This window comes from Miscanthus floridulus, chromosome 8 (assembly GCF_019320115.1).
Source record: "Miscanthus floridulus cultivar M001 chromosome 8, ASM1932011v1, whole genome shotgun sequence".
In the NCBI taxonomy this organism is placed as follows: Eukaryota; Viridiplantae; Streptophyta; class Magnoliopsida; order Poales; family Poaceae; genus Miscanthus; species Miscanthus floridulus.
The window spans coordinates 207,909,018-207,923,192 of record NC_089587.1 but is presented as its reverse complement, the minus strand read 5'-3'; the positions used below and the strand labels follow the sequence as shown (position 1 = coordinate 207,923,192).

Genomic DNA, 14,175 nt, shown 5'->3' with positions numbered 1-14,175 from the left:
AGCAACCCTAAAAACATACCGAATCTATGTGAACAATTACACTACTAGGTAGATCATGATTTTAGAAACTTAACAAAATTAGTTTCATAATTTTTTTGGACTCCTAAATAATTTTATATTTAAATAACAAAGCCTACTCAGAATTTATATTAGAAAATCTACTCCAATTCACTAGAAACGAAAAAGATCACTGCGGCCCAAAAGGCCCATGGCGAGCGCGGTTCCAGCGCGGCCCACAGCCGGTGATTTGGCGTGGCCCGTAGGCGCACAGCGCGGCCCAGGCGCGTGGCACCAGTCGGCCTAGGCTCAGACCACAGGCTGGCCCAACAGGGCAGGCGGCGGCCCACGCGGGCGAACGGCCCAGCAGCGACAGCCGCCAGCGGTAGGCCGGCCCAGCAAACCGCACGCGGCCAACAGGCCGGCCCAAGCGGCTTGGCCCAGTCTCGGCGCGCGTTTATGCAAAAAAGACCCTAGGTTTTTAACTAATCAACCTACGATCTAGCGCACTATTTAAATGAGTCACGTATTTCATGATAACAACCCTGTACAATAATTTTCTTGGGTTGTTACCCCTGTTCATCCTTTTCTTCATTCTCTAAACAGAGCATGGACCGGGAGGGGCACCAGCCGGCGGGAACGGTGACTGGCCATGGCAGAGTTGCGCGGTAGGGGCAGTGGAAATGGCGATGGCGAAGACACGGCACGGATTGAGGGCGTGTGCGCTCACGCGCAGTGTCCAAGCAACGGCGGGCGGAAGCACGGCACGTCGACAACACGGCGGCTCCCAGCGTCGACGATGGCAGGAGGGGCGGCATGGCCAGCAGCGGCCGTAGGGCGAGCAGCTGTGGCCAGCCGACAGCCTAGCGACGCGCGACGTGGGAGCAGCTGCAGGAGATTTGCTCGTAGCAGCAGAGTGCAATGGCGGCTTGGAGTTACGGGCGGCCATGGCGGTTGCACTGCGGTTGGTAGGCGTGGCTACTCGTTGACGGGGGCATGGCCTAGCCGATGCTGTAGGGCACGTGAAGCGGGGCGAAGTAGCATTAGCGTCGTGTGGTGGTGCAGCACGCGGAGACACGGCGTGGACCAAGGGCACGCGCGCGCTCATGCGTGGTGGCCGGGCGATGTTGGGCGTAGCACCTGCGATGCGTCACAGCGGCTGCTGCGGGCGTAGGGAGGCGCCATGGGGAGGAAGAGGAGGAGCAACGCCGAGGAGCAGCGCGGGGCCGAGGGGCACGCACGCTCATGCGGGGAGCTGGGCAACGGCACAGCAGACGTGGTGGGAAAACGGCGACGGCAACAACAGCCAGAGAGGAAGAGCTGAGCGAGAGCAGCGGAGAAAGAAAAAGGAAGAAGGCAGCAGCGTGAAGACTCGGCTTGCCTGTGCTGTAAAGGGCGTTGGCTGCTGGTGCTCCCATTAAAATATTTGGACAAGACCAAACAAGCAAAGTCAAGCACGACCAGACAAGTAAGGCAGAGCACTGACGCCTGACCACGGGTAGTAGAAAAAGAAAGAGCATTGACGTCTCCTCTCGGTTGAAGAAAAGAAAGGGAAAGAAGAGAGTGCACAAGCCGGCGAGACAGCAACAGCAGCGAGCCACGACGGTGTCAAGGACAGGGCAAGAGATATGGGCGCACGGCACAGCGTGGCCGATGCCGGTGCGCAGGGAATGGACAAGGCGTGGCTGGAGTCGGGCCACATTCTGCAACAGAGATGGAGCGGCGCTGTGGGACTGTGGGGTGCTCGACAGATGCAGACAATATATATATATATGCAGAAAAGTGTTGGCCGCTGAAATAATGCTAGAATGTGCAGTCAAGTGCCAGCTTGTGTACGCTTATCTGTAGCAAGAAATCAAGGCAGAGAGAGAAGGAAAAAGCAAAAGCCGAGGACAGAGCGAGCAGCGACATGGAAGTGATCCGGCCTAACCTTGTCTACGCGTCGTGACTGAACGCTAGAAGCACACGTGCTGGCTCAGGCTCGGTTGCTCAGCTCGAAAGAGCAAATCAGAGACAGACATAGACAGGGGGCAGCAGAGGCATCTGGACGGTGCTGATATGAATGACCGTGAACCGTGTTGAGCAGAGCAGAAACAACACGTTCTATCATCAATGGAGCTCGTTTCTAGCACTTGCTTTAGAGTCATCGCCATAACTTATATATATATATATATATATATATATATATATATATATATATATATATATATATATATATATATATATATATATATATATATATATATAACGGTTTACTAATTTACACAAATTGCAACGTCGAGGCACAGAAAAATTTCAGCAAAGCTCGAATTTAAATTTGATTCAAAAGCTTTATATGTGTATATCGTTCTATTTATTAATAGATTTTATTTTATTTATAAAGGTTGATTTTCCTACTTAAGCTAATACAACAAACCGTTCGCTATTTATTTGCTAGGATTATCGTTCAACGTTCCTAAATATTTTTATGCACTGAAATTTAACCTGGACATTGATTCGAGTCCACAAAACTAGGTCGCATAGGTTTCGCTCATCGTATCAAGTACGTTTTAAATCGAAAATCTGATAAACCCGTTTTTGAAATTTTTACTTAGGTCTAAATCACGATACTTAACGAGCTCGTAACACCAGAGGTGTTACACTAGCGTCCAGCCAAGCGAACAGGGCAAATAACCTTTGATCTTCCACTGAACAGTATTGTTTGCGAGCACCGATCGAGCCACGGGCATCGTGTGACGCGTGTCTTGTAAAGTTGAGTCCATGTGTTTTTGATTGCGAATGTGTGACTGACTTTTTTGTTTTGTTTTGATGGAAGACTGACTGTGACTGCTAGACTTTTGACTTGAATATGGATTTTATTTTTAGAGTACTGAACAAGATATTTTGACTGGCGGCCTACTTAGACAAACCCGCGGCTACTTCCCAAGAAAACATTCCGTCACTTCATAAGATGACCTCATCGTTGGGGAAAAGATGAAAAGGACAAATACTCAACTAATGCTCAAGAAATATTAGGGGTTTTTTACAAATTAGGCGTAAAAAATGACATAAAATAAATGCAGTAGTATTTTCTGTCGAAATTACTATGAAGTTTCTTTATGTAAACGGCCTTTCTACCGCTGGTAGCACATCTCACATTAGTAAATCGTTTTTCTCCACTTGCAAACTCCATTTTGTTTTACTTCCGAACGCTTTGAAATCCTCTTGCTCATCACAAGAAAAAGGTTGTCTTCTGCAGGGCGGAGCATAGTTAGGGCTGGAGGTGAGAATAGATTTCGAGAATTCAAAATTTAAATCGTTTTGGCGTTTCTAGATATATTATTTTTATTATCTTACTATGTACTACCTAGAAAAACCAAAATAACTTATTACAATTTAGAATAGCGAGAGTATTTTTTATTTTAACTAAAAAAGACAAAGCTACCCTCAAAACCACTCGAAAACCATAGTATGAAGTTAATTTGAATAGTTTTAAGAGCTCAGGAGGGTACGATTCTAGTTTTAAAGTTCACGTATAAGAAACAGACTAAAACAATAGTTTAGGGAGGTAGAATATAATGAAGACGCGGCCAACATACCAACGGACAGTGGGCCGACATGATACACAGCACAAAGGCCCAGCATGCCCACTTGCTAGGCCCTGGCCTAACTAAGGGCGCGTTTGGACGGTGCCCCGAAGCTGCCGTGCCGGACGTGTGGCCACGCCGCAACTGCGGTGCTGAAATTGGCCGCCGCACGTGCGGCACGTTTTGCCACTCAAAATGCACTAGAGGACCATGGCAAGACTGCGGCAGCCATAAATGGGGCAGTGAAGCAAACGCATGTCACGATTACAACGCTGAAGTTGCGGCATGGCGTGGCATCATTTGGACTCAAACCAAACGCGCCTTAAAGTAAATATTTTGCTAATTATAGATTAATTAGGTTTAATAAATTCGTCTCGCTAATTAATCTAATCTTATATAATTAGTTTTATAATTAACTCATGTTTAGTCCTCATAATTAATATCCGAACATACAATATGACACGACTAAACTTTAGTCCTCCCATCCGGATAGAGCCGGTTGCCTGCTACTCGGTGCCATAGCAGAGGGTATATAAGGCTGCCACATTCACACAATTTGGTTGAACATTAAGGCCCGTTCGGCTTACCTTATAATCCGGCTTATTCGGCTTCTTTTTTCAGCCGGAACAATATTTTTCTCTCGTAACAATTCAATCAGAACAGTGTTTTCAGCCAAACGAACAGGACCAATTTAGGCCCACCACAATTCTGGCTAGGTGTACAAATCATGTATTTGTAGAGGCGACTGGTAACACCAACCGCCTCTATAAAATATATTTATAGGGACGACTGTAGTACCAGCCGCCCCTATAATATCTGTTTATAGAGACGGTTCAGTCTAGAACAGCCCCTACAGTATATTTTTTTCATAAAAAATTTCAAATTCAACCAGAATATATATATATATAATTCAAATTTGATCAGAACATATATAATTCAAATCTGACCACAAGCACAAGAGCACAAGATGTTAGTCCTAAGGATTTCTAACTAAGTGAACGTTACAAGTATGTATACAAACATATAAGCTAATAAGGATTGTCGATATGTATATATCTTAAGAATCAATATAAAGTAACTGGGCTCATGCACACTGGACAGCTCATGCACACCTGCAAAAATATAATTAACTGATTAACTTTCCTTATTAGTAAGCACACCTCCAAAGTAACTAGGCTCGTAACACAAGTTAGTAAACTATGGATATATAACTAAAGAGAGCCTAAACAAAATTTTAAAAAAATAAATAAGATAGTAACCTATGGAGCTAAAGTGTTGTTCCCAAGTTCACAAAAACTTAGGCACCGTTAATGAAAGTTATTTGAAGCCACAATTGAGAAGAAACAGAAGTAAATAAAATGGGGGTATACAACTAAAGCCCTCAGTGTGTGCGCCTAGCTGCATCTAAAAAAATATGGGGCTGAGCGCTAATTGAGACAACAAATGGCCTAGTTATGGAACTGTAAAATTCAGCTTTGGATCATGTACCCCTAAATTCCTTGATCTACATCATTTTTGGATAGGAAGCAGAAATAGTGCTCAGAATTATGAGGTATGCAAGCAAATAAAAGACCTCCAATTTTACAACCAAAGACACATATACTAAAGTAAATAAAAAAACAGTAAAAAAAATTAACCTTTGGACGATCGGTTACTAGGCGACATCTGCTATCAGCTGAAGAAAGCCTCAAGCCTGTGTTGTGCAACCTCCAATTTTGCACCCATCTTCATCGTTTATTATCTGAAGACAAGTCCATCTTTATATCAAACTAAAAGAAATTCTGTAAATAAAACTGTCAAACATCCATGACTTTTTTTTAACGAAAAAAAAGCATGATATAACATATATTTTTTACAACAAAACGACAAGCTACCATACAGTGATACAGGTATACAAAAAGGCTGCTTTTGCAGGAACACTTATGTCGTATGTTTAGGGCATTAGGCAATTAGGATTGCTAAAATCACAACAATGTTCATAAACCAACTAGTAGCAGTGCTAATCTGCTTTTCCAGGAATACTTAAACTGTATGGTTAGGTACTTAAGCTTCAAAAAAAATATACAATGTTCATAAACTAACTAGCAGCACTAACCTATCTGAAGACCTTGAACTAATCTGGGTAAAACATATGAATTACTCATACAGATCTCTAGAAGTACATCTACAAAGCTGCCAATTTACAGAGTACATACAGACTATTATGAGCCATGGTGATAAAATGAAACACAGGATTGTCATTGGAAAATACTTGTGATTTTCTTCATTGCTGTAACCAAGATAACCAGCTACAATTATGATTCCATGAAATCAAGTGACCCACAAAAAGATCAAGTATGATGTACAGAGAAATTATTCAGGATCCCAAGACTGAACATTAATATGAACTAAGTCAGGAAATTTGGATGGTGTTATTCCAACCTCAATACCTCACTCATTGCATTAAATATAGAACATATACAGACACCAAGATTCTCCACACATATTGTTTATCAATTGCATACTTCCAATTTCCTAACTCTAATAGGTCCTAGTCAAGACACAGATTATGCAAAGCTATAAAAATTTCCTTGACTCCGTAGTCTGCACACTCATATTCTTACCTGAAGATCTATAAGGAGCAACATTTATTCTTATTGCAAACACTAAAGATTTAGATTAAAATAATTTGGTCAACATTTTTTTTTTGAGATTCTGCCTGACCTTAACCAAATTATGAACACATGATGAACCAGATGTATTACAATCTACTAATCCAAGATAGGAAGGCATCATGACTAAGAAATGCTTAAGCTGATATGCTATATTGGATTGGTGTTTCTATGTTGGGGTATAAACACTTCCTTGCGGGATTCTGCTGAGAATAAAACAAAATATAAACCCGTAGTGATCGGTGAATCAAATGTATTTCAATCTATATACTAACCCAGGCTAGGAAAACGTCAAGTACTAATAATCTGGCAGTCATACGTACAGTTTGTGGCTGAAAATATATTTGTCAGCACTTCAATGTATTATCTACCTATTTGTAAATTCTCAGGTGGTAATACCAAGGCAGGTACATCTAGAGCTAGATCTGTACCATGCTTCCTGGCAATGGTTATCCCCCAATGATCTAAGGATCATAACAGTATCTACCAATTCAACTGATTGAAACTATAAGAATCATCTATCTGGTCTGAAACATGAAACTGCAATTGCTGGCAAGAACAGAATTCATTGACTGATATTTTCACAGCCCAATCCTTGGAAATACAGTACCATCAGATTTGAGTGCGAACTATGATCAAGTAACAAGCACATATACTACCATTGTTAATGTGATAAATACAAAAATAAATGTATGAACAAATGAGCACATACCATTATTTCTGATATAGAATGGCAACCAGTAGAGGAAGGTGTAGGCAACGAGCTTGGAGAAAAATAGGCAGAATGCAAATGGCGCCACGCCAGGCAGTTTCCATGCCTCCACGAACCCGATTGCTCTCGGCAATTGTGATCCCATTTCCAGCTCGAACTCGTCATCCTCATCCCCTTGAACCTCTTTCTTATCCTCCCCAAGCAGCCCTACCTCCTCCCCACCATCCCCATTCATCTCAACCTCCATTACCTCCACCTCCAAGCCAGCCTCGATCGGGTGCGCGACCAAGAACACCAGCATGACAATTCCAAGCGCGGCGATGACGACCGCAGGAACCAAGAAGGACCAGCCCCATCCGAACTCGAGCACGGCCGCGGCGAGGACCGAGCCGGCGATGTTCCCGATGGAGGTGTGCGAGTTCCACACCCCCATGATGGTGCCGCGCTTGGAGGCGTGGCCGAACCAGTTCCCGACGACGGCGACCACGCAGGGCCACCCGGCGGACTGGACGACGCCGCTGGCAACCTGCGCGGCCACGAAGAAGCCGAGCACGTGGACATCGAGGAAGTAGGCGGCGCCGAGCGCGGCGCACGCGGCGCCGGACGCGAGCATGGCCGTGACGAGGAGGCGGCGGAGGTCGGCGCGGTCAGCGAGGTGGCCCGCGGCGAACATGGCGAGCGCGTAGGAGGAGAGGAAGGTGACGTCGAGCTCGCCGAGGCTGTGCGGGCCCCAGGCGCTCGAGAAGGGGGCCCAGTCCACGGAGAGCACGGCCTTGACGATGCTCGGCGGCTTGCGGGAGGCGTGGAACGACGCGTAGGACGCGAAGGTGAGCGAGGAGGTGTATGGCGCGCCAGGCGGAGGTGGAGGGCGGCGACCGGCGAGGAGGCGAGGAGGACACCGCGCGGCTCCGATGGCAGGACGCCGCCGCCAAGGGCCGCTGCGCAGGGATAGGCCGTCCCTGGGGCGCCACCGCTAGGGACAGTCCGTGGGAACGGCCTGCGATGCCGCCGTGGTGGTGCGCGCCTGTGGGGACGACCGGCGACGGAGGGGCCAAACCCTAGGCTGCCGTTCGCGCCGCTGCGACCCGCTGCCTTGCGTCGCGAGGAGGAAGGGGAGTGGTGGAGGGCCAGGAGGAGAAGGAGAAGGAAGAGGAGGAGGACAAGGGTGCTGCCGCCGCGTGGAGGGCCGGCCACCGCCGAGGTCGCCCTGCGCCGTCGCGTCGCGACTCGGGAGCGTAAGAGAGAGAGAGGAGGGGATGAGTGGGCCGACTGTGCTCTAGAATATATATTCAGAGTCATTTATAGGGACAGCTCTGAGGACCAGCCGCTCCTACAAATATATTTATAGGAGTGGTTTCTGATTTAGTCGTTCCTATAAATATTTTTACATATTTTTAAATATTATTTTTACATTTTTTTATAAATGTGTAAATGTATATATAAATGTATAAAAGTAATAAAAATAATTTGTTATATTTTCTAGTACACATAAAAATTTACTTATATATAGATTTAAGATAAAAATAATATTTAAAAATTGAAAATTTGAATTTGTGAACTTCGAATTGAATTTTAAGATAAAAAATAATTTAAAATGAAAATGTTGTAAACATCAAAGTTGTAGAACTCATCAAGATGTGCAACTTATATTTTGGTCATCTTTTCATTTGATAAATTTTGAATTTCAATATATGGCAACTTCAATCAAGATTTTGAAAACTTAAATTGTCAGGTTCATAAACCCGGGGTCCCTCGAAGACCGTCTTCCACGCCCGGGCTCGGCCCAGGAAAACAACATATGTTTCATGGGCCAGGCCAAAAAACTAAAATACAGCGGGCCGGAAGGGAAGTTCGGTCGTCGACCGGGAGGTCTACCCTTAAGAACAGGCGCCCGCTAATCAACTTCTTCGGCCCACCTCTTCGACCGGAGCACTCGCTTCAGGCACCAGCCGTCTCCGAGCAGTCTCTCTAATCGGAAGGCTTGACCCAAAACGCTGCTTTCTACTCCGACCCCGCGACCGGGGCTCGTAGGAAGCCTACTCACCGCTCTTCTGCGACCGACGCACCGAGAGCCGACTGGAGTCATCCGACCAGGGGCATCTCGTTCGGAGGGAACCAGAAGACGTGTGGAAAAAGGCAAGGTATGACTCACAAGTCAAAACCACTGTACCAGGGACCATACCCTGCACGAAACAGTACTCTGCAGCCACCCTGACACAAAGTGTTGTAGGGGCCGCTAGAACCTCCCATATGGTAAGCCCTCCTCGTGTCTCTGGACATCGATCGCGGTATGGGCTCCAGGATTTGCCATACCGGGTGAACATAGCGCGTCTCCTCACCTGCCACAAAGGCATCCAGAAGTATTTACAGGTACCGGCGTCCATCCTTTCTGAAGAAGATAGCTCAACCCCCCGTGCACATCTAACATCCTACAGCGACATCGACAGTATTGGGGGGCTTCAACCATTATCCAATTTTCATCATCGTAGGCAGAAAGGCTTAGAAATATTTGTACTCTCTCCCTCTCATCTGTAAAAGTCATCCCCTTTATCTATAAAAGGGGATGCCCTCCCTCCAACCAAGGGGGGTCGTTTTCTTCAAGCTCAGACTCACTAGATCGATATCAGTCCCTTACAACCGTAGGACCACCAAGTTCCGACCGCAACCCTTCTGGTCGGAGCTATCCAAACCTCTTGTATACCCCCTCCTTTCTCCTCTCATTTGTAACCCCACTACAGACTCCGAGCACTTGGGCTCAGAAATAAAGTCACCGACCGACTCTGACTAGACGTAGGGCACGTTGCCTGAACCAGTATAAATCCTGTGTCATTGAGTGCTAGGCCACCTCCGATCACAACGTACAGCAAAACTATAAATATTTACTAGTTGGTCACTTTCTGCATCGATAGTTGGCGTCGTCCGTGGGAAAGACGTTGTACGTTCAACACTTTTTTGGTAATCGGATGGCCCATTTTTCCGCCACCCCCGCCATGGCGGGCTCAGGCGATACGATTCGTTTTAGCTCGCTGGAGTTCCCCGCACCCTCGCCCACCGAGATGCGGGTTCTACACATCTTCGAGCCACTCTAGGCCTTCCGCTTCGAGAGCCTGGACTTCGTCGCCGATCGGCTCGGCGTACTCCACCTCCACGAGGAGGTTCGTGACCCGGCACCCGTCGGAGAGACGTCCTCCATCGACTCCGAGACGTGCGACTTCGACAGCGCGGCATCTGCGCTTCATTTCGAGCAAACTCTCTACTCAAACCCCGCTATAAGTAATATGTGTACTACTCGCTCTTTATTTACTATCTCTCATCAGTCACCTAGAGGAAATGTACCGCATACGCCACAAGCACCATACGATCGGTTCTCCTATGGCCTTGCGTCCTCCGTGGACGCCTACACTCGGGGGCTCCGAAGGATACTGGCACCATCCCCCCTCACGTTCAAGTTTGTGGGAATGACGGGCTTCGTTCCTGCCATTTCCCACAAACTCCCGGATGGTGATGGCGAGAGCGACGGTTCAAGCATCGGTGACGTGGCACCCTGCCACTATCCGTCCCGGGAGTGCGCTATGGCAGACGCTCCACGACAACTGCTGGTGGTTACGGAGTCTGTGCAAACTCACACCCCTTCGAACTTGCGTGTAGGAGCCCTCGTGTCTGTGCAAGCACACGCTGACGAATTATGACAACGACGGTAGAGTCAGCCGCTGCCTGCACCGGTGCCGTCGGTATAGCACGTTGCGCCCCACGCGCCTGGCCTGGCGGGTGCTACCCGGGGTCACGCTTGTCAGGTTCAGCATGACATCGTGAGCAAGGGGAACGATGTCCCACAATTCGCCAGGGCTGGCCAGAATATCATTGCTGCAGCAATGCTTCTCCACGGTGTTCTCGAGCCCATCGACCCTCAGTAGCGGGCAGTCTACCGGAACCTCCGGGTTCTAATAGAGGCCACCGCCGTCTAATAGGCAGAAAGCTCTGCACCACGACTCCGACCTACGCCCTCTTTCCCCACCGAGGGGACGGGGACGCACCAGCCAGATCAATCCGTTCGCTCACTGCCGTAGCCGGCAGGCTCAGCTCGGGGAGCGGCAGCCGCGCCATGGTCCAACCAGGCGCCTACTCCACACCAACCGTACCAGGACGCTCGTAGCATCACTAGCAACCGTCGTCGGGCCCGACACGGCAATGATGTTTGCCATATGGTAGCAGGTGACATGGACCCTAGCCAGACCATCGAGGGAAGCGGTGAAACGCGCCCCAGGCATGATCGCCGGTCGGATAACCGAAGCCCCAGCCCTGAGGGCCTGGGGCCACGGGCCTTCAGCCGGCGCATCCGGAGTCCGTTTCCACAGCGTTTTTGACCTCCCACCAACATCACCAAATACACCAGGGAGACAAACCCAGGCATCTAGCTCGAAGACTTCCGGCTCACCTGTCGAGCTGGAGGGGTGGATGATGACTTTTTCATCATCCAATATCTTCCCATTTGCGTGGGGGAACATGTTCGGGCATGGCTCGAATTCCTTCCACATGACAACATCCATGACTGGGCAGACCTCAAGAGGGTCTTTGTCAGGAATTTCTAGGGGACGTACGTCTGCTCAGGAAACTCATAGGACCTCAAGAGCTGCTAGCAGGAGCCCAGTGAATCCCTGCGAGATTACATCCGTAGGTTTTCCCAACATTGTAACTCCCTCCCTGATGTCATCGATGCAGACGTCATTAGTGCTTTCCTCTCTGGGACAAACTACAAGTCCCTGATCCACAAGCTTGGCTGCCTAAAACCCCACACCACCTATGATTTGCTCGATGTCGTCCCCAACCATGCCTCTAGCGAGGAGGCTGTCAGAGCAGTCTTCAGCAGAGGCTAGGACAAAGGCAAGCCCAAGCGCACGAATCCAAATGAAGGCCCCTCCACTCAGAGGGGCAAGAAGAACAGGAAGGATCGGCACTGGTCAGATGACACCGTGTTGATCGGCGTAGCTGAACGCGCGCCTAGGTAGCCCCAATAGGGACTGCCTGACCACTTCAACAAACTCATGGATGGTCCATGCCCCAATCATGCCTATCCCATCAAACACCTCTACAAGGAGTGCGAGCTCCTCAAATGTTTCCTTCGACAGGCTGGCACGCCAAAGGAGGGGGACGGCAAGGAGCCGGCAGTCAGGAGGGGTGGCGCGGTAGGCAAGGACAAAGATGGTTTCCCTGAACCTAAGGAGTGCATCATGATCTTTGGTGGGTCCAACGCCATCTGGTCCAAACGCCAGCATAAGGTACGCTATAGGGAGGCATGCGCCACCGAAACGGCTATTCCCTCCTTCCTTAGCTAGTCGGAGTCTCTGATCACCTACGATCAGAGGGACCGTCCCTCCCACATCGCAAGACCAGGATGCTATCCGCTCGTCGTCGACCCCATCATCCGCAAGAAGCGGCTTACGAGGGTGCTGATGGATGGCGGTAGCGGCCTCAACATCCTGTACATCAACACCCTCGATGCCATGTGCATCCCCTGATCGGAACTCCACCCGGTGGGCTCCCTCTTCCATGGGGTAATCCCGAGAGCGCAGGCATACCCACTCGGGCAGATTGATCTGCCCGTTACATTCGGCAGCCGAACCAACTTCCACTCGGAGGTTCTCACCTTTGAGGTGGTGAACTTTCTAGGGTCCTACCATGCCATCTCGGGGCGGCCATGCTACGCGAGATTCATGGCAATCCCCAACTACACCTACCTCAAGTTGAAGATGTCGGGACCAAACGGTGTCATCACTGTGAGCAGCGCATTCTCGCACGCCCTCATGTGCGACCGTGAACACTACGAGCTTGCCACTGTGGTCATCAACTCATCCGAACTCCTGTGGCTCGGGGAGTCATCGGTCATGGCAGCCCCGGACTATAACCAACCAACTTCCTCATCGGCCTTCCACCCGCTCAAAGAAACCAAGGTGGTGGAAATCGATCCCACCAACCCAACCAAGACAGTGCGGGTCGGGACCCAGCTTCCAACCAAATAGGAAAGCGAGCTCGTCGACTTCCTGTGCGACAACCGCGATGTCTTCGCATGGGAGCCATCTGACATGCCGGGGATACCCCGAGAGGTCGCCGAGCATGCACTACGTCTTACCCCGAGCTCTAAACCCACCAAACAACGCCTGCGTCGTTTCGACAACGAAAGGCGCAGGGCCATAGGCGAGGAAATCGCCAAACTCCTGGTAGCCGGGTTCATCAGGGAGGTCTTCCATTTTGACTAGCTTGCCAATCCTGTCCTGGTCAGAAAAAAGACTGGGAAGTGGGGAATGTGTGTCGATTATACTGGACTTAACAAAGCATGCCCGAAAAGATCATTTCCCATTACCACGCATAGACCAGGTAATTGACTCCACCTCGGGTTGCGAAATCCTCTCCTTTCTGGATGCCTACTCAGGCTATCACCAGATCATGATGAAAGAGTCTAATCAGCTCGCAACCTCATTCATCACCCCGTATGATTTGTACTGCTATGTAACCATGCCTTTCAGCCTAAAGAACGCTGGCGCCACCTACCAAAGGTGCATGTAGCAATGCTTCACCGACCAAATCGACCCGCTCGACCAGCCCGATCAGGCCGAGCAGCCAAAACCAACAATCACCGTCTATGTTGATGACATAGTGGTCAAAATGGCTCAAGCTTGTGACCTGATCGCAAACTTGGCCGCGACGTTCGCAAACCTCTGAAGGTTCAACATCAAGATGAATCCCAAAAAGTGTGTTTTCGGGGTTCCAAAGGGGAAACTGCTTGGATACATTGTATCCAAGCACGGCATCAAAGCCAACCCCGAAAAGATCATGGCCATCTCTAACATGGGCCCCATACGCAATGTCAAGGGCATGCAGAGGCTCTGCCTAGCTACCTTAAGCCGCTTCATCTCCCGACTCGGCAAACAAGGGATGCCGCTCTACAAACTCCTCAAAAGGATGGACGCCTTCATCTAGACTGAGGAAGCCCAGCAGGCTCTCGAAAGCCTCAAAACGTCCCTAATGTCGGCCCCAATCCTCGTTGCTCCCAAGCGGGGAGAACCCCTCCTCCTCTATGTCATGGCAAGTAACCATGTGGTGAGAGCCACCCTAGTCGTAGAGAGGGAGGAACCGGGACACCAGCTCAAAGTGCAGCGACCCATATACTTCATCAAAGAAGTGCTTATCAACCCCAAGGTCCGGTACCCCCAAGTGCAGAAACTCCTATACACCGTACTAATGGCGACTAGGA

General features: G+C 48.9%; 1 protein-coding gene across 1 annotated transcript; it reads right to left on the bottom strand.

Annotated features, from left to right (window-relative positions):
- Window positions 1-4,452: 4,452 nt before the first annotated feature.
- LOC136470554 (putative glycerol-3-phosphate transporter 5) lies at window positions 4,453-12,475 on the bottom strand. Its single transcript, XM_066468360.1, has 4 exons — window positions 12,315-12,475; window positions 6,927-7,885; window positions 5,201-5,304; window positions 4,453-4,675 (listed from the first exon to the last, which is right to left on the bottom strand). The coding sequence occupies exons 1-3, from the start codon at window positions 12,473-12,475 to the stop codon at window positions 5,291-5,293; spliced, it is 1,134 nt and encodes a 377-aa protein (XP_066324457.1). The 3' UTR covers window positions 4,453-4,675; window positions 5,201-5,290.
- Window positions 12,476-14,175: the final 1,700 nt, after the last annotated feature.